The sequence below is a fragment of the Mycteria americana genome, chromosome 14 (genome assembly GCF_035582795.1).
Source record: "Mycteria americana isolate JAX WOST 10 ecotype Jacksonville Zoo and Gardens chromosome 14, USCA_MyAme_1.0, whole genome shotgun sequence".
Classification (NCBI taxonomy): domain Eukaryota; kingdom Metazoa; phylum Chordata; class Aves; order Ciconiiformes; family Ciconiidae; genus Mycteria; species Mycteria americana.
Window position 1 is genome coordinate 11,103,237 of NC_134378.1, and position 21,908 is coordinate 11,125,144.

General features: G+C 42.5%; 1 protein-coding gene across 7 annotated transcripts in view; it reads left to right on the forward strand.

Moving 5' to 3' along the window:
- DOK5 (docking protein 5) overlaps positions 1–21,571 on the forward strand; it is a 49,233-nt gene extending 27,662 nt beyond the window's left edge. For 2 of the 7 annotated variants that reach the window (XM_075517232.1, XM_075517227.1), the window contains 8 exons: positions 4,058–4,172; positions 4,273–4,392; positions 5,144–5,333; positions 6,695–6,830; positions 13,321–13,383; positions 13,608–13,728; positions 20,852–20,902; positions 21,435–21,571. In XM_075517232.1, the coding sequence (XP_075373347.1) occupies positions 4,058–4,172; positions 4,273–4,392; positions 5,144–5,333; positions 6,695–6,830; positions 13,321–13,383; positions 13,608–13,728; positions 20,852–20,902; positions 21,435–21,466 (828 nt within the window). In that variant the 3' untranslated portion in view covers positions 21,467–21,571. Of the gene's footprint in view, positions 1–3,037; positions 3,658–3,863; positions 3,888–4,057; positions 4,173–4,272; positions 4,393–5,143; positions 5,334–6,694; positions 6,831–13,320; positions 13,384–13,607; positions 13,729–16,651; positions 17,304–20,851; positions 20,903–21,434 lie in introns of those variants that run through there. The other 5 variants (XM_075517234.1, XM_075517233.1, XM_075517230.1 and 2 more) reach the window with 5 other exon arrangements.
- The last annotated feature ends 337 nt before the right edge of the window (positions 21,572–21,908 follow it).

The following is a 21,908-nucleotide window of genomic DNA, read 5'->3' on the forward strand; positions in this document are numbered from 1 at the left end:
CGGCGCGGGCAGTCTGCGTTCACACAGGGCATAAGGTGATTCCTGGAAGCACCTGACTCACTGGACACTGCTGCAGTGTGCAGACTTATATCGGGTCCCCGTCTTGTCCCTCCTCCTAGCGTAGAGCGCTTGGAGGTGGAGGCAAAGTGATGAGGAAGGGGCTTAGGATAGAGCTTTATAAACACATTAAAAAAACCCATCCTCATATAATTAAGTTGTTCATGTTCACCCCTTCTCTGTACCCCTTTTTCCTTCCTCCCTTCCCTGTACACCTGCCCTGCAGACCCAGGGAAAAGGCCATCCGTCTGAGTTGCCCTTGCACGAACACCCAGGTCAGTGGCACACTCGGCTGCTCTCTGTCTTCATCCTCTGCTCTTATGTTGACTTAGGGAAAGTTTTTGCTTAGAGAGATGAAAAACTGCTGGCTGATACCCCAGGAAAGCAAAACAGACCACTGTGAATCCTGTGAAGGCAACAGATAAGAGATAAATAATGTCCTAGATAATCTGCATTGTCTTCTTCATAACACAGTATGCTTAGAGGGAGTACAGCAATAAAAAGCAAATGTAGGAGAAGGCATATTCAAATGAAAACAAATTTTTCTGTTCAGAAGGATGAACTTTGGGATTTTAAGCATGAGCTGATTCTTGTAAAATCTCTATTGGAATGTATTACTCTGCATTTGAGATTACAAAGAAGTACTTTACTGCAGTAACTAACTGCCTTTTGAGAGGAATTTATGATAAGAAGGAAAAAATTATTGCTATTCTCAGCTCCAAAACAATGATGCCATTATATTCATGCTTTTTTGTATTTAGTTGTTTCCAAAGGGGAATGCAGGAGTTGTCAGTTATGCCGTCATGAGGTCAAGTCACCCAGCCACCATACTTTTGGACACCTTGACCTTTGCGCAACTCCGTAATGGTCCATTGAAGTGACTGTAGCATAAAGTGGCTGGCCTGACTTGGCAGGAGAAGTGAGATTGCTGTGCTGGGGCATAGGATGGAGGAGGAGCTGCTGTGTAACTTTTGGTGAAACTTTTCTTGACTGGGAGACCTAAAGAAAGAAAATTCTTGGTTGCCAGGCATGTCTGTGGCTTCTGTCCTACTGTCTGTGCTGGGTAGATCTTGTTGGAATGACCAACTGCTGCTGATGTGAAGCCCTAGACCGGAGGGAGACTGCAGGTATCTGAGATATTGGCAGGAGCAAATCTCAGTCCCCGTGGCTGGGTCCAGAGATGATGCAGTCGTAGAGCTGCAATGTGGATATGACACAGAAGCAACAGTGTGCAAGGCGTGGAACCCTTGGGGTGGGTAGGAGTGAGCTGGAGATTGGAGCGTGGAGACTGGAAAGTACAGGATGTCTCTAGTAGTACAGAAGTGAGAGGAAATGTGTGACGGATACTCTGTGCCAGGGATGCAGAGACTGCAGGAGCTCATGTAGGGAGATTGGGCAGTAGTTGCAGCTTGCAGACCTAATGAGAGTAAAACATGACAAATTGGGTGGTAAAGTGTGGTCTTAGGGATGCTGGGAGTGGTGAAGGTAAGATGTACAAGGTTGGAGTCGTACTAGAAGAAACAGTCATCAGAAATCTCTCTCCTTTTAGTGTAGGCAGACAAAGCAAATGTTTTAATCTTGTCGTTCTCACGTTCCCAGGAGTGTTATGAACGTTTGCTCCCATCTGGCCTGGAGGTGCATGACTCGGTCTGAGCACAGGGTCATTAGTGATACTGTTTGGGTTGGTTGGTTGGTTTTTCTTTCCCAGCCCTGCGCAGTAGCTAGCAGCCTCCCCCATGGTCAAGCGTGCTTTGCCTCTCTCACTAGGATGGAGGGTGTCTCCCTGGCAGGGGCTGAGGCAGCACCCATCACCAGGGGCTGATGGGGGACCTGGGCAGCAGCGGAGCAGTTGGTACTTCTGAGCCTCCCAGCTGCTGAAAGTGCTTTTGGCTCCGGAGCCAGCATGGGGAGGCAGTGTGCTGTTCCCTGACGAGTATAAACCTTTCGTGATCTCCCTGAGCCCTGTCACAGCATCCTCAGGATTCATCACGCTAGAGACAATTGCTGGGATATCCAGCAGTAGGAGCGTGACATGCCTGATTTTAAGAAATAAGCTTTCCATTAGGACAAATCCTAGCTAGCTAACTGATTCATTACCAACATGTATGGCTACATTCCGCTTCTGCTAACTTTTGTACTCATAGGTACAAAACTTCATTAGCACGTTCACTTGCAGAAAATGTAAGTGTGCTCGGTATAAATGTCAGGGTGGTTGCTGTCCTGAATGAAAAAGTCTAGCTCTTTTTTTTCCTCTTGCATTTGAATCCTTTCTTGGCATATGAGAAAAATATATGAGAGTTGAACTTGGCAGCTGGCAATTTGTGCTTGACCTGTCATGTGCTGAGCACGATGGGAATAGATTATGACAGATTTGTCATATTTAACAACGAGTGTCTTGTTAGCACTGGGGGATGTGCTTCCATCACAGGATTTCCTGGAAGAGTAAAAAATGCTCATGCAAAATTAAGCACAGTTAGGAAGTCTAAGTTTTGACACTTCTCAAAATCTTGAACCTGGAGGCTATAAAAACCTGAGTTCTAAATTTGGCAGCTATGCAGAAGGTTTGGTGTGTTCCCCATGGGATGTTCCTTCCATTATTTCCTTCTGCTACTGCCCCTAGAGTGAGTTTCTGGACGCTGGATGTGTTGCTTATTTTTATTCTGGGGAGACGTTGCCCACCAACTGCTCCTTGTTCCTTGCATTCACAGTAAGATTACCTTTTCAGGGGTCTTGCTTGAAAATGTGATTTTTGCTGTCTGTTCTGCCCTGCTGGAAGGGAATAAATTGACTGCAAGAAGAAAGTGGCTTAGGGTGACGGGCCAGAGAGATGCAGTGGGTGTGCTGAGGAGCCCAAGATGCTCTAGAGGAGCGGTTTCTGTTGCTGGACCCAACACTGATAACTCTTCATACTTCCTGAGTCTTATCTATAAGACAATTGCTGCATGTCTTTGTTTAGAGTTGACACTGTTTGATATGAAACTATCCCACAGGACTAATGAGACCAAAGTAATGAAGTTGTTAGGTTGTACAGCTTTGGGAACGTTTCTGTTAAGTTCCCCCTCTTTCTCTCTCTCTCTTCAACCCCTACCATGTAAAAGAATCAGTGGAATGTTTTCTGATAATGAATATTTAAATGTAACTTCCGGATTCCCTGTCTGGGTGTTAACCTTTGTATTAAAAGGAATTTAAATAACGAAGCATTCCTCTTCTGTCAAATCTAGGAGTGTTACTTACGGTTGTGAGGGTGAAAAGTGGATGTTAGAAATATGAAGCAACTGTATGTATGTAGTATGTATTTACTAAAGCTGTATACAAGGTAACAGATACATGTTTATTTTTTTGGTGTGAAAGCTATTTTTCCAATCAGTTTTTGGCAACCAAGCAACAGAAATCTGTGTTTACAAGTCTGTGAATCTTTAAAGCTAAAAAGCTTTCTAATAACTAAAACTGTGATTTTTTTTTTTTTTTTTAAGTGGACTGTTCTAACAAATCCTCAACTTTCCATCAAAAAATAATTTAGAGAGCAGCTTTTCACCATTCTCACAGTTTTGTCCTCCACGATGAAAGCTGTACTGGAACTGGACTTTCTCCTCCAAATGGGTGAATCCTTTAGATTTTTATCTTCACCTCTCTTTGCTTCTGCTACATCAGGTTGGTCTTTCTCATGTCCTTCACGTAAATATTTCTCAAACTGGAGTGGGCTTTGATTCTACCTGCCTCTTGGCTAAAATCCTGTTCAGGTGGTGTTGCACTGAAGCTCACGTACAGACGAGAGAACTGGAGGATGCGGCTGCTTCATCACATCCAGGGTCTTCAAGTTGTTGTCTAAGGTGATTCATGTCAAGGCTGCATTTCTTTAAGAGCCATCATAGGCGTGTTCATGCTCTCCTTTTCTCTGTCCTTTGCAACATGATATAATTCTTTTCTCTCCTTCTCCAGTCAATAATGGATATATATCTTTTCAAGCTCCTAATTAAAACTCCAAATTGTGCTTTTTCAGGTCACGGAGCTCAATAATGTGAAGAATATATTACGAATGCCAAAAAGCACAAAGAAGCATGCTGTTGGGATTTATTTTAATGATGACACATCGAAAACCTTTGCTTGTGAGTCAGGTGGGTAAAATGGCAACGCACATTAGAAAACATAAGAGCATTAATTGTGAAATTATGGATGTATTATACCTACACACAGATTTTCTGGGCATTTATACAGAACTTGAGGCAGATGAGTGGTGCAAGGTGCTGCAGATGGAGTGTCTTGGAACACGAATTAATGACATTAGCCTTGGAGAGCCTGACCTGTTGGCATCTGGAGTAGAGAGGGAGCAGAGTGGTAGGTACATAAATGCTGAACTTTTACATCTTTAATAGCATTATTTTAAAATCTTTTGGACTGTGTATACAAATATCTGAAATAAATTGGTGCAAAATTGTTTTTCCAAGCCCTCCTTCCTGTTTTGTGGGGGTTTTTTTGTTTGTTTGGGGGTTTTTTTGGCTTTTGGTATTTTTTAATTGCTACCAGAGATAAGTAAGGTAACTAGAATTATTTTGGAATAGCATTTTTCTTTCTCAGACAAGTTAGTTGCTCTTGGAGATGGGGGCTATCTTTTGTTGTGTGTTTTCTTGTATGACATCTGTACAACAGTTTCAGTCTGTGACTGAGGCTCTTTCGCAACACTGTAAAGCAAATAATAAATAGTAGTAATTGCATGCAAAACCTCAGCCCATGACTACTTGACTTTTCTATGCAAATTAACTAATTACCTGCACAAATGCAATTGCAATGTATTTATTTATGCACACATTTTTATTAATTGTTTGCAAATATCAGGATTATGATGGTGCAGTTCTCTTTGGTATCTGAATGCGCACACAAATGTTTGATGCCCTTTGAGTGCAGCATTCTGACTGTGCCAGACATGGAGGTTATTGAGTTATTGGATGGAATTAAGTCTTTGTTTTTGAATTAATTGATCAAAGTGGAAATAAGATCTTGTAATAGAGGTGGAAAATAGGAAATTCCTTTAATGACTTGTACATTTAAAGGGCAGGGATTTTAGACTAACCTTTTGTTTTTCTCCCAGAGAGATTCAATGTGTATTTGATGCCATCCCCTAATTTAGATGTGCATGGGGAATGTACCTTGCAGATAACATTTGAGAATATCTGTCTTTGGGACATCCAGAATCCCAGAGTAAAACTCATCTCTTGGCCATTAAGTGCCCTCCGACGCTACGGGCGGGACCCATCTTGGTTCACGTTTGAAGCAGGGAGGTAGGTGTGTGTTCGCTATATTGTGTTGCTTTGCAGGGTGGTGCTCTGGACCGCTTCTGGAGGTTGTTGAAGGACATCAGAGCTTGTCTTCAGACAGAGGCTGGTCTGTACCCTCTGCTAAAAAAATATATATATTGAAACAAATATAAAAACAAATAAAAACCCTGCTTAATCCCAGGTTGCAGCTTGAATGGAAGCAGTTGCCAAATAAAAGTGCCTGAGGATGGGGGTGGGAGAGCTGTGGTATCCCAGGGGACTGCAGGGTGGAGGCTGACAGCAATGTATATTACTGTATAGGGTTGTTCTTAAATAAAGTGTTATACGAGCCAGAGAATTGGATGGACAGATCTGGGAAGAAGGGGTGAATATCATTCCAGAATTTGTACAATGTGGGCCTTTGGGCACAGAGTTACGGGTTCTGTACTAGGAGAAGTGGAGTTTGAAGTTGAGAGCAGCGAGTGCTAAGCTGTTTCCCAAAAGCAAACTAAAGTAATGGAGAAAGGACTCCTTTCTTCCATTGATTATATTCCTGGTTTCCATCTATTTGACAAATGGATTTATAAGAAATTTGAATGCAATTCCTTGTTTTAGAGATGTTGTTCTGTATTGCTTCCTGCAGCTCAATCTTAATGAGCTGAAGTCTTTGTGTGGCTGAGGTTGGAGCACTTACTTGTTGAACTAAGCTATCAAATCCTTTCTAAGGGATATGGATGCATTATTAGCATTATTAATAAGCACATTAATGAATTACAATAGTAAAAGAGAAACAGATCATACAATTAACTTATCTGGAAAGGGAAGAGGCATTTAAATGTCCACCCTCCATATTACTGCAGAATTTAGTCCTCTCGGGGCTGGGGGAAAGGATACGTTCTTATTTAGCTGAGCATGCATTAGCCATGATAAGACAATGCAACTGGGATGCTGAGGATATGTATTTATTGTTTCAAGTGGAAGACAAAACTCTGCAAAACTCATTACAGGCAGTGTTAAAAGTCTGAAATGGGAAGACAAATCAATCCTGCCTGGCACTGATTCTAGATAGGGTCTAAATATTAAAAATCTGGGTTTTGTGCATGAACTCTCCAGAGCTTAAGCACTTATGATAGATCAGAGGTACTTAGCTGAGGCCCTGTTTGGCAAGAGCAATACAAATATGGGCTAAAATAGTAGGATTGGACCAGGGATGGTAAGACCCACATGCAAAAACTTTTAGATAACTGCGTTCCGTATTTCAGCAACCTTTATTTTCTTACTGCTTGGGCATTAGCACTTTTAGAGGAGCATGGTAAAGTTTTGCTTGTTCATGGTCTGTAAACTTAAATCTCACCCTTGGATCCCATCTGGTCTTGCTTTGGCAGGATGTGTGACACAGGAGAAGGACTATTCATCTTTCAGACCAGAGATGGGGAAGCAATCTATCAGAAGGTTCACTCGGCTGCTTTGGCCATAGCAGAACAACACGAGCGCTTGTTGCAGAGTGTGAAAAATTCAATGGTACGGCTGCTTGTTATGCTTGTTATTTCACACTGGGCGCCAATGAACAATATGTTTCTTCAATATGATTTTAAGTTGTGATTCACAGCTAGTAAGCAGTCTGATTATTGCTTTTACTAAGTTCTGCTTGATTTTAATATTTAGGGCAGTATATATAACTGGGGTTGCTTTTCAAGAAGCAAAACAACTGGGAAACTTATAGTCCTTGATTTTTGTGTTTGCAAAGCTATCAGTAAGTGTGAATTAATACAGAGGTGATAAGCTCCTGTCAGTGCACATTCTCATTAGTTTCCTTTGATTAATCAGCATCATGAGTTTGTTTGGAAGCATTTCTCATCAATCTATTTGCAAAATGTTGTGGCTCATGCTGTTTCCCATTTGCTAATTGATGTCTGCACTCCAAGGATGATTTGGAAAGAGTCATATGGTTCAGATTAAACTATGGGGGAGGACTAGATGTTTTTCTGATCTCTCAGTGCATGTCTGTTTTCCGCAAGTGCTTTTTGTGTCTAAAACCTGTTTTATGACACACATGACTGGTAGGAAATGTAGGAGTGTAAGATGCAAAACTAGCATACAGATTGAGAACAGACAGTGTGGCATCTCCAAAAGCATTGTGTCTAAGGAAGGCGGTTATATGGCACGGGCACCTAATGTGTTTCAGGTTCTTACTAACTTTTTTTTTTTTTTCATGAAACCTGTAGAGTGAAAAGGAATGTTCTGTTTATCCCATACCACAATCGGTCGCTACGCCCCAAGACTCACAGATTGACTTTGACAGCAAAATTAGTATCCTGAAGATAACAGGCTTTCTGAAATGTATAAAATGCCCAGGATGGACAACTGTGGAAGAGCCTGGCTATAAACAACATCTCTGTTCCAGGCAGTAATAATTGGTTTATGTAATCTGCAATAAGATTTACGTCTTTCTCTTATTGTAAACATAAGCGCTGCTGTTATCCACATCCATGTCTAATCCTTTCAGTAATTCTACTAACATCTTGGTTTCAGGGATAAGTTGTAGTTATGAATTAACCCAGTATTAACTGGATGACCCAGCTGGGATGAAACAGAAAATGCCATTACTGCTTGTGGAAACTTAAGAAAAGATAAGAGTGGATGTTGAGGGAATGGGGAAGGGAACAAATTGTCTTAAGTACTTGTATTTCTTATGTTCTTCCCCTTTCTTGGACTTGAGACAGAATGGAAGCCAAATCCATAATAGGAAAGTTTATTTCTCTTAATAACAGTCCAATGAGAAGGAGCAAATGAGGAGAGGAGGGGCAATAGGAAACTGTTTCCCAGTGTCCCGACCAATCTTGTGGACTGGATAACTGAGTGCTTCAGCCGAGCGTGCAGGCAAATGGGTAATTCTGTCGTTTGTAGAGCAGGTGGGATAACTGAAATGGGAAAGTGAGGAAAATTCAAGTCTGTTTCTAGGTGCTGTGGGTCATGCAATGTCTTTACTTTCAACAGGAAAGAGACTAGTTAGTATTTTATATGTATACGTATATATTTCACACCGTGTATAGTGTGATATGCCAGTTCTCAGTTGATGCTACCCTGTTAACTTCCAGCTGGTATCATGACAATGTGGTCACTTCTGTAAAGCCTGTGGCAGAGCGCTGTGTCTGTGAGGATGAAGTACTAACTCGGAGGCTTTCTTCTGACAGCCTCTGCCCTGTGTCCATTTAGACCACGTGCTTTTCCCAGCACTTCCAGGTTCACTAAGAAGAGCTTGACACTTCGCTTCCTTGCTTTTAAAAACATTAGAACTAGCAGGTGGACTCTGCAGCCAGCTGCACTGGTGTTTTTCCCTTTCCCAGTAAAGTATCACCTAACATCATCTTTGCTGGTTTTGATTTTTGTTTAAAACAAAAACTTTATAGTTCTAGTTAGCAAAGGAAGTTTTTGTTCAAAAATATCCAAAATTATCTAAGTTGAGACAGATGGGTAGGTGATATAAGTACTCAACAGTAACTAAATTGAGCAGATTAAAATTAACCCAGGCTAAGTCAGCATAACTAGCTAACATTTGTAGCCCACCAGGATCAGAAGCGATTGAGTAACCTGTTGGGAGCACAACTTCATTTTCAAAAAACAGAGATAAGTTCAGTAACAAGTGAACAGGCTTACAAGCGATTTCATGTTTGGTGGTTTTACATTTATGTAATAGCATCTTTAATAGCTGATGTCTGATGCTGTGCTGTAAAATTTCCGTCTTACAAGTGCCAGTAGACTCAACAGATGCACAGTTGCTATAGATTTCAATAGAGAGCAGCCGCACAACCTCTAAAAGCTTTTTCATGAACACTGTGTCCAACCACAACCCCTAAATCTAATTTTATAGACCCGAGAGTGCTAAGTGGGGGATAAGAACATATTCCTCGTGAACTGAAAGTCTTGTAATTTAGTAGAGGAATATAATTGTTTCAGATGAGTCCATATGCCCCTGAATACGAGTTTCCCAAGTCTGTCATAGAAATGTCTGGTTCCGAAATAGTCAGTAAGACTTGGTGGCTTCTCTGGTGTTCAAGGATAGTCAGATTTAGAAGTTTAGGCAGAGGATCATTATATCAGTGTAGAACTCAAGTGGCTTATTTTGCTGTTTACAAAATATTTGTAAAGTACATCTTTGTTCAGATTGATTGATTTCTCCTGTATTTTTCTTCTGCTTTTGAATGCTTCAACAAGGAGTTCATTTTAGATGCTTGCAGTTCATGCTTGGCTGTGTATATTGTTTCTGTCTCCAAGAATTATTTACCCTGTGTGAATTTTCATATTAGTGAAGCTTGAGCTATTGTTTACAGAAAGGGTAAATAAAAGTAGAAAGTAGGAGATACTGATGGTGAGAAATGAAGTCTACACTGAACGTCTTCTGTTTGCTCCTGTAATCCTGACGACTGCTACGTCAGTGATGTGATTATCCAAGACCGAGGTGAAGATGGTATTAAGCTACCTCAGGGCTCCTGGAGCCTGTGCAAAGAAAAAAAAGGGAGTTGAATGTCCCATGCTGATAGAGCGAAATAAAGCTGCCAAGCGCTGTTGAGAATGTGGGCTATAATGTGTCTGTCACCTCCCTAGCAGCCGCTCGCTTTATATTGCAGTATGTTGGTTCAGTTTGAGACTATAACTGGCTCTGGCTCTTGAAATGCATGTGGCAAATTGATGCGATAGTGGTTCCTCAGCTGGGAACCTCACCCTGACACTTTCTGTTAATGTGCTGTTGCTTTCTGGCGAGGGCTGAGCATATGCTGACCAGAGTCTGTGACACTTTCACAAGTGGGTTTCATTTATTTTCCTTCCCAGTGAATTCAAAGATCTCTCCCTTTTCTCTTTTAAAGGGAAGAAAGAGCTGGCTTTGCTTAGCAATGCATGAAGCCGTTCTGGTCATTTGGTAACTCATCTCATCCAGCTGTTTCTTTCCTTTCACTTTTGCATTGCCAGACAATGGAAAGAAAATATCTATTCAAGTTATATTTTCAGGAGTATTTGGTTGCCATGAAAACTGACGGGACCGGTGCTATGAGTTGACTGCTGTCATTTATGCCTACTCTCAGTTCAGGTTGCTTTAAAAAAAGACATTACAACTTGACATCTCGCTAAAGTAATAACAGTGAACTTCCCAGTTTTGGCAGTTAAAGCTCAGTGCTTCATAGAAAGATATTATCAGCCAGTTTACCGGCAGCTTTCCCTGACTCTTATTCCCCTCTCAGCAACTCAAGTGTGCAATTTGCACTAGATCCATCTGATGTGCGAGTGCGTCTGTCCGGGCGGGAGCCTGCTATTATCTCTGGCCATTTTCACAGAGATTCATAATTAAGAGTGGAAATGGTGCTCACTAACTTTTGAAATAAGAGAAGAATATTGAGTATTAATTGAGGAGTGAAACCGGCAGCAATATGTCACTGCCCTCTAATTTCTGAAGTTGTTTTTATTATTTACCATTCTGTAGTTTTGCTGTAATGAATTTAGCAAATGTTTCTTAAGCAACTATCGTTCTAATTGATTTTGGTTGATACCATGAATTTGTTTCACTGGGAAGAAAATTCCCTCAAAAACACAGTGAGTGCAGTCTTCTCCCATGGGGAGATGAAGGTTTACTTAGTGCAAGTTGTTCTGCAAAATCTTTGAAAATTGCATTGTCCAGCCTGAGGAAACCAACCAAACCTAACAAATCTTAAATCATCTTTTCTTTCGTTTTGGAGCCATGTTCACAGCTAGCTTGAGAGAATATTGGTGTGGGGGGTGGGTTGGGTGGGGGTTTTTATTTGTTTTTTGGTTGGTTGGTTCGGTTTGGTTTTTCTTTTTTTTTTTTTTTTTGGCAGACAGTGGTTTTGCCTCTAATGCAAGTTTTGCTGATTGTTAAGGTGGGATCCAAGACAGAAAATACTTAATCTTTCCTCCCTGAGCCCCCAAGACTTCTGGGAACCAGCCACAGCCTGGGCTTGCCCCAGAGCTGTGCCTTGGCCCAGCGAACTGCCTTCGGATGGCTCTGTACACCTCCCATCCAGGCGACAAGAGGTGGCACAGGGGTCCCCTGCCCGCGGCCCTGGCTGCTGACGGCTGCGAGCGCCCTTTCTCCATCCCCTTCCTCTGCAGATCTCTCGTAGCCACTGGAGCTGCGGGGTGGCTTTGTGCTGTCCCTCACCACTTCTCACATCTTTGCTGCTTCTTTGGTTTAAGCGTGACTTAACATAGCTTGATGTCTGTCACGTATGCGGGGAGCTGCGTTTGAACTGCTCTGGGGATCCTGATCTCCTTTCAGGTTTCAGCATTCTCCTTCTCCCTTGGGCAGAAGAGGGCGAGAGGCTATGGATTAGGTGCCCTCCAGTTAACAAATTATTTACTGTATTAATGATATGTGGAGTCGCATGTCCCGCCTGGTGCTCTGCTCGCAGCCTTTGCTCATGCGTGTTCCAGCATATCAATTCTGACCGTTTGCGACCTGCTTACAGTGCCGGGTGCTTCTGCGGCATAAAGCCAGGTCATTATCAAGTTATTCCTACTCTTTCTGTCGCCACAGAGATACAGTAGGTTAATTGTGAGAATGAAATCAATCATCATTAAGGCTGCCTTTGCTTGCAGTCCGAGGTGTTTTGATGAACCGCTGTGTATTCAGGTCATAACGTACTAATTCTTATCTCCAGCTGTGGGTTTTTTAATTTTTTCCCCTGCTGACTGAGTTCAGGCAGGGCACCCCTTCTGGATCTTTTCTGTGTTTTTATCTAATCTTTCTCTAGCTGTGTCTCTCTTTCCTCCCAAGATAGCCTGTTGCTTTTTTGCACCCCTTCTGACAGCCAAACTGTTGCTCAAACTGCCTTAGCCTGCTGTCCAACTCCCCGATAAACAGAATCACCACAAAACGTATCTCCAGCTGGGAAATGCCATCCTTACAATGCTCTGCTGATTTTTATTCCCAGTAAAAGATCCATCGTTGTTTGTTCCCATGGTGCTGAGATGTGTGTGGTGATACTGCAAAGGGTGTTGGGGCTGTGAGGGAGCTGTAATAAATACGCTGTATGATGTAGGTGGAACCTTGCATGGTGCAGTGATTCACATCCAACTGATGTGGAGGTGGGCGTTTTAAGAGCAGGAGTTGATCTGGGTTTGGTTTTGTTTTGTTTTACCTTCACATCGCAGGCACAGTGTGCCCACCGTACAGAGAGGAGGTTGAAGGTAGATGGTACCTCTAAGTAACTTGGAAATGGGTCTCTTCGGATACAGCCTCGCCTCACCTCCTTTCTGTGCTTGCTCTGCATGTTTAGTTTTGCTCCAAAATATGCTGATCTTCTTGTCAAAGTTTTGTGAAAATAAAATGTAAAAGCTTGCTTTTCTGTAAAAAGCTATCTTTATAAATTGGAAAAGTCAAGTGCAGTCTCGGTATGTTTGAACTGATGTTTTTCTGAGCTTTGGGAGCAGAATTTTAGCTGTACTGTGAAGCTTATGATAAAATCCAATTATTTTTATCAGCTGGCACATACATCTTATTAAATTCATGGAAAAAATGCCATAAAGTAGTCAGTTCTCATATATTTTTGTGTTGTGTAGTATAACTAACGAGGGGCAGTGATTATGTAAGAAAATATAGCTGAAGGCCCTGTATGGAGGGGGCAGCATGAGATGGGGCTTCCAGCAATGCCGTGCAGCCCACGTGCTCTCCTCTCAGCGTACCTGGACATGCTGTTCGTTCAAGGAATTTAGCTGAAGGATGCAGTTATCTCCTATGTTGAACTCCTGTGCCATACACCTGGTGCATTCCTCAGCTGTAGGAGGTGGGAGATGAATAGAAAATGCTTCAAAACTAACAAGAACAACTTGTCCTCACCCATATGAAACATCTCCAGTCAGGGTCTCGATGTGCTGAGGCTGTATTTAGCTTTGGGAAATTGCTTGCATAGCTGGGAAGGACCCCCGGATGGCTTTGCTGCTAAAGGGGGAGCATACCAGCACTTTCCTATCTTCCACTGATCCCCGGTTTCTGTTTCAGCTGCTTGAGTTAAAACTCCCCTCAGGGGAAGCAGTGGTAGCCCAGGACCAGGGGAGCACCAAGGTGAGCTTTGGTGTGCAACAGCAGCGTGGCCTCCTAACCCGAGTGGCGTGTGCCCATGGAGACTAACCCCTGAGTTAGTTGCCTCTGCTCGTGTAGGGTGGGCAGAGAGAGGGAGGGAGGAAGAGGCTGTCCTGGCGATATCGTTAGAAGTCCTTGCAGCCAGTGGTCATGCTATTCTTGGAGGATTTGCAATAACCATGGCTGTCTCCTTCACTGCTTTGCAGCTTCAGATGAAAATGAGCGAGCGAGCCGTGTCCCTCAGCACCATGGTGCCCTTGCCCCGCAGTGCCTACTGGCAGCACATCACGCGACAGCACAGCACTGGCCAGCTCTACGGTCTGCAAGGTAAGGGGCTGGGGTGGAACGAGTCAATGCACAAATCGGATCGTGACATTGTTGAATCATTTCAGTACCTGTCCGTCTCACTGAAGGCTGATGTTTGGTCTAAGCCAGTTGCCACTGCCGTGTAGTTGATGGAGAGAAGGGCACATCCCACCTTAAGATGGGCAGCCTGGCAGAGGGGTTGTCATCAGGAGGTGCTCTTCTTACTTCCCATTGGAGAGGGATCCTTCATTTGACAAGTTTTCTGACCATTTCCAGATAAACAAGGAGACATTACTCGTACAGGATGGCCAGTTATCAAGGTTGCCCAGTCCTTCCTGCTACCAAACTCTTTTAGTGGCACCGGATTTTTTTTTTGGCAGACTTATAACCATTTGGCTCCCCTCTCCTTTGGATGGCTGCCTCATGCTAAGAATGATGCAGTCTTCACTAGTCATTTTGTGTACTCGCTAATATTCAACCTAAACAACTGCATCCTCGAAAACAGCTGAATTAGGGAAAGTAAAAGGAAATGGCCACGACAAGTAGTTCTAGAAAACTGTTGCTTGAGCAGCTGCAATGCTGCCACCCTGCATTGCGGTGTGGCCTGAAGATGGGCAGATGTCTTCTCCAAATCCCCTCCTCGCTGTCAGCCCAAGGGGCAGCACAGCTCAGTCTCCTCATGCCTGAAAACCTCCCCAGGCTGCAGAGAGGGAGCTCGCCGGGGAGGTCTCTGCACCCACTTGTCCCTCCGTGGTCACCAAGGGACATCTAGTGGTTACGGAGCGCACGGATGGGGAGACGGAAAGGCAGCCCAGTGGAGCTGCGCACGGATGGCTAGCAGGGGCTTTGCTGGGCTGCCGACGTGAGCCATCTCTGCCATCTCTGCCCCCGTATGTCAGAGCGTGTTTCACCACTGAACTTTAATCTCCTGAGAGAAAGTGAGAAGTGCAGCACCTGCCACGCGCTGCTGTTGCGTTGTGCCGCTTTCCCCAGAGGCACCTCGAGTAGGAGCTGCCGCGTACCCCTGAGGAGCTGGTCCAATGTCAGCAGCTTGTAGTCATGCGTGGTTTTAGAGTTTTGTTTTGTTTTTTTTTTTAAAAAAAAAGTCCATTTGTATTTCAAAACACAGTCTTCCACTCTAAGCTACATGGACTGGCTGAGTTAGTGTTTGTACAGAAGTTGCTATGGATGAGTTGTGAAGTCAGGCTCAGGGCGTTACTCAGAAAAGCAGCAGAAAACAGACTAAACACTTACTAGAAGGGGGACAGCCTGGAGTATTGGATGGAAGGCGCCCATACCCGCCATAACTTTGTTTCCACAATGTATGGAACAAAGGCTGAGCTTGATTAAACACCTGGATGATAAAGCTGGACTGAAGCAGTTTCCCCTCGCTGTGGGGGCTTTAGAAAGGGAAGCTCAGCGTGGTCATCAGGATATGGGCTGTTTCTCTGGCATCCCTGAAAGTCAGGGCAGGCGTGTGCTGCTCCAAGGGGCAGCCCTGCTCTTGGTGCCACATCCTGCTGCAAAAAAACCACAGGCAAACCTGTGCTTAGCAGAAAACCTCAGGAGCTGGCAGGGCTTTCTAGTACTAACCTGGCGATACCATTTACCAACATCAAGCATTCAGAAATCACTAGACGGATATTTTAAAACATCCTGGTTCGGAAAACTTTTAGAGTCTCTCTTTTTTGATTTCTTTTTTCCCTCCTCTCAGATACTAGGAGTTTCTCAACGAATAATGAATGATAGACATTTGTTTTACTTTTTTTAATAAAGCAGGAGATTGTAGAAGTTAGCACCTCTGCAACATGGCATATCACAAGCTGTGATTAAAAATTACAAGCGCTGGCAGCCCTGACATATATAACTATATTCCATTCTGGTCCTCAGCGAATTTTTCAGCATATCATAAAAGCTAGTATTTTTCCTTTTTCCTTTTTTCAACACTAGAGGGGGCAGGCAGCACATAAAAAGCCCCAGCTAAAGCCGGCAAATATTTCAGAGGAGGACTGGATAATAAAAGCAGCACTTACATGCCTGTTCAAATTTGTTCAATAAATTAGGGCATGGGAAGATGACCTGCTGGTGGCAGCCTGTGGCACACGAGAACAAGACTGCTTGCAGCACTCTGACACAATCAGTGGATTGGCCTCACTGTGCCTTACTATAGAGTCCTTTATTAAAACAATAATTCAGCATTGAATCGACACAAGATAAATAGACTATATGGGTACAAACCACTTGTTTTAGATTTAGAAAAATAGCTTGCTTGTTAAACGGGAAAAAAAGGATCTTAGGAGACTGTCGTCATGAGAATGGGGTAAAAGTCTTTGAAAAACAAGCCAGCCATGCAGCCAGCATTGTAATTAGGAAAGACACTGAAGTCCTTGTCTTGTTCATCAGTCAGGGCTACTACTTCAGTGGTACCCCAGGCACCTCTAATTAGATTAGGTCGCCAAAATCTTGAAATGCTTCAATTATGACTGGAAAAAGAAATATGAAACAATTGTTATACCGAGTTGTATAATTCCGTATGTATGAAGCAGCATTTCTCTCACTGAATGGTAGAGGCATCTGAAACCTTGTGTGCAAAAACTTTCTTCCACTGAAGTTGGAATTTATGGTTTCTGAATTGACTCTTTTCCCCTTTTCTAATGTACAGAAAAGAACTGATGCTAATATTGAGAGCTAACGTGCATTTTTAATTTAAAATGCAAAGTCAGAACTTTTAAAAAATTAATTTGCTTTGTACAACTCTGTTCTGAAGGAACTGGGAAAGAAAATCTGAGTGGAGATGTTTCTGAGATGGAGCAGCAGATTAAGCAGGGATAGGTTTAATCAAAAGGCTGTAATCTGCAGTTCACATAGTCCTTTATAAAATGCTGACTAAGGTGCCTATGTCTTACTGAGTGTTGTTCTGTTTTTTGCATCTGACTCGGCGAAGATGTTTCTAGCCCAGTGAAGCTTCATCGCACAGACACTTTTCCAACCTACAGGTCAGACCATCGGTAAAAGAGTGTAAAGAACTTTACAAACTCTTTGTCTTCTGACAAACTGCCCCAGTGGATGACAGTGATGATGATAAGCAAGGATGGAAACACGGAAGAGTTCAAGTTGGCTGAAAAATTCTTGCAATACAAAGTTTTTTTTTTAACTTTGCCAAAAGTTAAAACTATTCTGTAGATAACTGGGGAGGGGAACAAAACCAACAAACCCTCCAGTGTTTCTTTTATATCTTACAGCTGGACAGAGAAGAAATCACTCCCTAAATATTTTCAAATGTTTTTGTATGATAGGTATGTTGTAAATATAGGAGACTTTCTTGTTGTAGTGTGGTTCCATTTTGTCTATTACAGCTGTGTGTTCACTGATGTCACCCTTGTTTGTTGTAATGCTTATCTTTAGTTATTCACATTATTGTTCAGCCTAATCCTTGACCTTTGAAATGGTGGCCAGTTTTAAGCAGCTATCGGATACAATTTGTCCTGTTTGAAGCCTGATGAAGACTTGATTGATTTCTTTTAAAAGCACCCTCTCTATCTTCTATTTCCTGTATTTATTTCCATCTCTGTAAATGTTTAAAATAAAAAAAAAGTCCCACTTAATTCGTGGTACAGTGCTTTTTGTTGTCACTGTCAGCATCACGAACAGAGCTGTTGTGGAGCCACTGGGGCCCTCGGAGGAAGGGTGGAGGGGGACGGTGGCTTGCTGTGGGTCCGCGCTCCACAGCTAAAGCCACACAACCACTCGCCGGGTGTCCTAGTGAAACAGAGTAGTAGATTCAACAGGCATCTCACAAGGCCACGAACCATTTTGTGGCGGAAAGCTGATTTTTTCTGTTTGGTGACAGCGTCCACGTTAGGCACTACTTTCATAGACTGGCACCAGCATCTTAATTTAACAGCAAGCAGGCTTTTCAAAAATAGCATGGTTGACTACTGTGTGCTATGCCAAATGGTCAGAAGTGTACAACAGCTGTAGATAGAAAGCTATGATTACCCTGAACACAAGTGAAGCACTGCGCTTAGCGAGGTGTAGTTAAATCGTTTTAACAAGCTCTGAGTAAGAATGCCTTGGCAGGTTACAAGGCAGACTGATCGTCTCTAACCATCTCACTCCTGCTCACCTAACAAGCCTAAGGACTAGGTCTTACTTTGGTTGCGCTAGTGGGGAATGTGGTCTCTGCATATTTTTAATTGAAAAAATACGGGATACAATTCTAGTGATAATTGCATTTATCTAGGCATGTATAATGTTAGAAGCTAATTCTTCCAGATATCTTGGAAGAAAAGTAAAAGAATGCAATGGCCAGAGTAGGTTTGTAGAGAATGAGCTACATTTGTTCATGTTTGTAGAGAATGAGTTAGCACAGGCTAATTTTCTCATATGACAGAGGTAATGGTCTTACGGTTTGAGTAAAAATAGCACATATCTTAAGCTTGGCTTTTAATTCTGAAGATGAAGTTTCAAAGCAGACTGGGAGGACATGATGTTGATCATGACCCACATGATGACTAAAACTATACTCATAGTTACAGTGTACTCAGAGCTGCTGTCAGCCTTTAGGGCTGGAGGAGGACATGGGGAGTGGTGTGTGGTTCTGTGTCTGGTTCCAGGCCTGGTTAATCACTTGGACGGAGCAGTAGGGAGTGTGCTTCTTAAAACTGCGGATCTATAAAATGAGAAGGAAGGACACAGGAATACAAGATTAGAATACAAAATGATCTGGACAAATTGAAGAAATTCAGTAGGGACAAGTGCTTCTAAGCAAGGCTAATTGACTACACAAACATGTCATAGGAAGAGAAGCAAGACAGCAGCCCTTTAGAAAGGGATGCAAGGGTTATAGCAGATTACAAGTGGAATGTGAGGCAACAAGGCCATGTTGCTGCAAAACAACTAAATGTCATAAGGGAATGTAAAAGCATTTAGCTTCAAGACAGCTAAAGTAATTCTTCTGCTCTGCTAAAGGCTGGCAAGGTCTCAGCTGGTGGCCGATCCCAAGCTAACATGCTCAGCTACTGCAAATAACTGTGCCTTGTTACAGTGCTGACACGTTGGGATAGTTCAGCTCTTGAATTGCACTGTGCGCTCTATAATATTTTTACCTTCCTTTATTAAACAGACTTTCTCTCCAGGAATAAGGAAAGAGCAGATGTTTCCAAGTCCATTCAGCCTTTCTGTTTGTTACAGTGTCCTGAAGTAACCAGTCACTGGAGTAAGATTGTTTTTAACTGGCTTGGGCTTAGGATCTGTATATCAATTTAATAAACACATTATCAATTGTGAAGTAAAACACTGGGAAAATGTAAAATGTTGGGTTTTTACATCTGAATGGGTTGTAGTAACAGAACTGGCAGTGAGAGGGGCTTTCAGGGAAGCCAACGATGAGTGTGGTGAAGGTAAATGTGTTTCTGAAGGAAAAAAATCAGTATGCCACCATTGTTTAAGATACACCATAGTGCAAAGATAAGCTTAATTTATTGTAAATAAGGATTATGTTCACTTTATTTCAAAGCTGAACTGCTAAAATAAATAAGTGATTGAAAGGCATGTTATGACTAATAGGTCTTTATCTTTCAGGTTTACTTCTGCTAATGTATTCCCTTTAGAGCTGACAGCATCTGTTGTTTTATCATGGATATGACGGTTCAGTAAATGCTTTTATTCACCTTTCACTCATACAATGATTGATACAGTAAGACTGTCTGTGGTTGAACAGTCCAATTACAAAGACAACAAAAAAAGCCATGCTAACCTTGGCCTTTAAATGAAGGGTCATTAAATCAACTACCTCTGATATTATTCTTTCTAGTGAAACTGTCTGCGAAGGATGAAAAAAAGGCCTAAAAGTAACTTTGCTTTGAATTACTGTGTGTGTGTGACACAATATCAGGAAGTTGCTTTTATTTGTGGTTCCAGCAGATTAAGTCACTTTGCCTCATTGCTGACTCGCTTAGTTAGCAAGGTCATTAGCTGACGGAAGTGAGAGGGCTTGCTACTCCTATAGTTACTGGCTTTATGGCGAGAGAAGGGTCTTCACGGTATTTGGAGCTGGGGTGTTTAGACTGTCCAGCAGACTGCGCGTGTACCACACCGATACGATGATGCCATCGTGCGTGCCGGTTGGGTGCCAGTGGTACCTGACACGCTGGTGAAAACAGATGCAGAATTGGAGTGGAAGCCCTTCAGGTACCTGAGCTACACTGTGTCTGAAGAGATGTACTTCAGAAAATGTGCTGCAAATCCATTTATAGAGCTGTGGGGCTCAGGGTTACCATGGGATTCAAGGATCAGTGTGTGACAAATCCTTGAGAACTATTTTCCTCTAGTCTCTGCCCTACACACAGGCCCTCCAATTTAACAGGACTTCACAAGAGGTTTTTTGAGCTTGTCCTGTATGTAAAAAGCAGGATAACAATTTTACGGGCTAGTTTCAATTGCTCCACCAAATTCCAGCATGCCCTTTTATATCTGTCAACCTTGTTCTTTCTCGAATGTCCATAGATCTTCCGAGATAACTTTTTCAAAGGCAGAAAAGTGTTCTGCAAAGTCATCCAAATGAGCAGGTCTTTGGCTCTGCGTCACCTCTCCCATTCATACGGCTCTAAGTAACGCTGTGCGGTTTCTCCGACAGCTGCTCCTCAAAGGCTGGGCAGAAATGCCGTACCCTCTGGTCCCTTTCATCCCACAAAAGACCGGTGACCAATCTGCAAGCCATAATTGTGGAGATGGAAGAATATATTTTAGGGGTAAAAGAAGAAGGGAACGGAAGAGAAAGCGTAGAGCTGCTTACCCCACTTTTCAAATCCATGCTAAGAAAAGTTGTTTTATCTTTTGAGCAGGTATGAACCAGCAAACTGGTAATAGCACAGTGGGTAGATGGAGACGGTCCAAACTGCAGCAGAACTCGGCGGGTAATGATCTTAAAAGGCTAATCTGGGAATCAAGTACATTAGGGGGGGGAAAAATCATAATATCAAGACTTCAAATTACATTTCTTTTTCTTAGACGTTCTTATTACAGGTAACAGAATGCAAATGCCATTATCTAAAATAGTAGAGAGGGCAACGTAACTACCTTAAATCATTGTGCTGCTGAGAGGAATGGGATGGCTGACATCCTCTCCATTTCTGTTTTATAGAGAGAGATGGAGTCACACAAGGACTTGCCAAAAGTCGCTCAAGACCTCAAGGTATTTTCATCATGCTTCAAAACTTTTAAAAATTTTTTTTAATAAAGGAGATCTTGCACTTTTTGCTTGACCAAGATTTAACAAAACAATTTTTGCTTCCTTGAGGGAGGGAGGGTAGCAGTTTAAGTGGGTTGTTTCAGCATTTGTCTGAGTGAAGCAGCTTTATTTTTCATGCTTGTACCGTTGTTAATATTTATTCTTAAAATTGTCAGTATTTAGTTCTGCTTTCCCTTCTTACACCTTACAGCAGAAAAGCATCATTAATATTTAAGCAGGTGAACATCTCTTGAAGTTTGTGACTTGCAGCCAGAATGTCATTAATTTAAATAATCACACAGATAAAATTAATGCAATAAGAGTTGTATTTGAGTCCTCTTGCTGAGCAATTCTGGCGAGCGCATAACAATACTGCTGCCTCAGGCACTGAGATCAGGGGTCATGATGTGATATTTCTGTGTATTCATTAACTTTCACAAGGGCAGATTCATCTTCTGTTTCCGTGAACACTAATGAACCATTTTCTTATTTTTAGGCAATATTCTATCACTACCACTAGCCACGTAGTGTTGAAAGAAAAGCTGTTTTCAAACAGAAGGCTCTAATTAGAACTTGGGCCTCAGCTGTATTGATTGCACTACACTTTCTCGGTGGATTTACAAATGCCAGCAAATAAACTTGCCAGGAAAAAGTTTATTGTAGTGGCTTGCTCTTTAGTATTTAGCTTATGCGTCGTTCCGTTTCTTGACAAGCCTCAAAAAGGGAATTAGGTGCTGAAACATTCAGGACGGTTGGGTTTGTATATGAGTATTTTCCCAGCTCTCTGTCTTTTAAATACTCTGGAAATCTTAGAAATAAAAGGTGTGAGGTGTTCATCTTACTCTGAGCCATCTAAAAAAGGTTATAGTCTCTCTGGTCAAATTAATTCCCGGTCTGCCAGCCATAGGAACGTGAGGAAATACAGAAGGCGGTGACCAGAACCAGCCCGGCGGCCGCTGGGCTGTGGTGT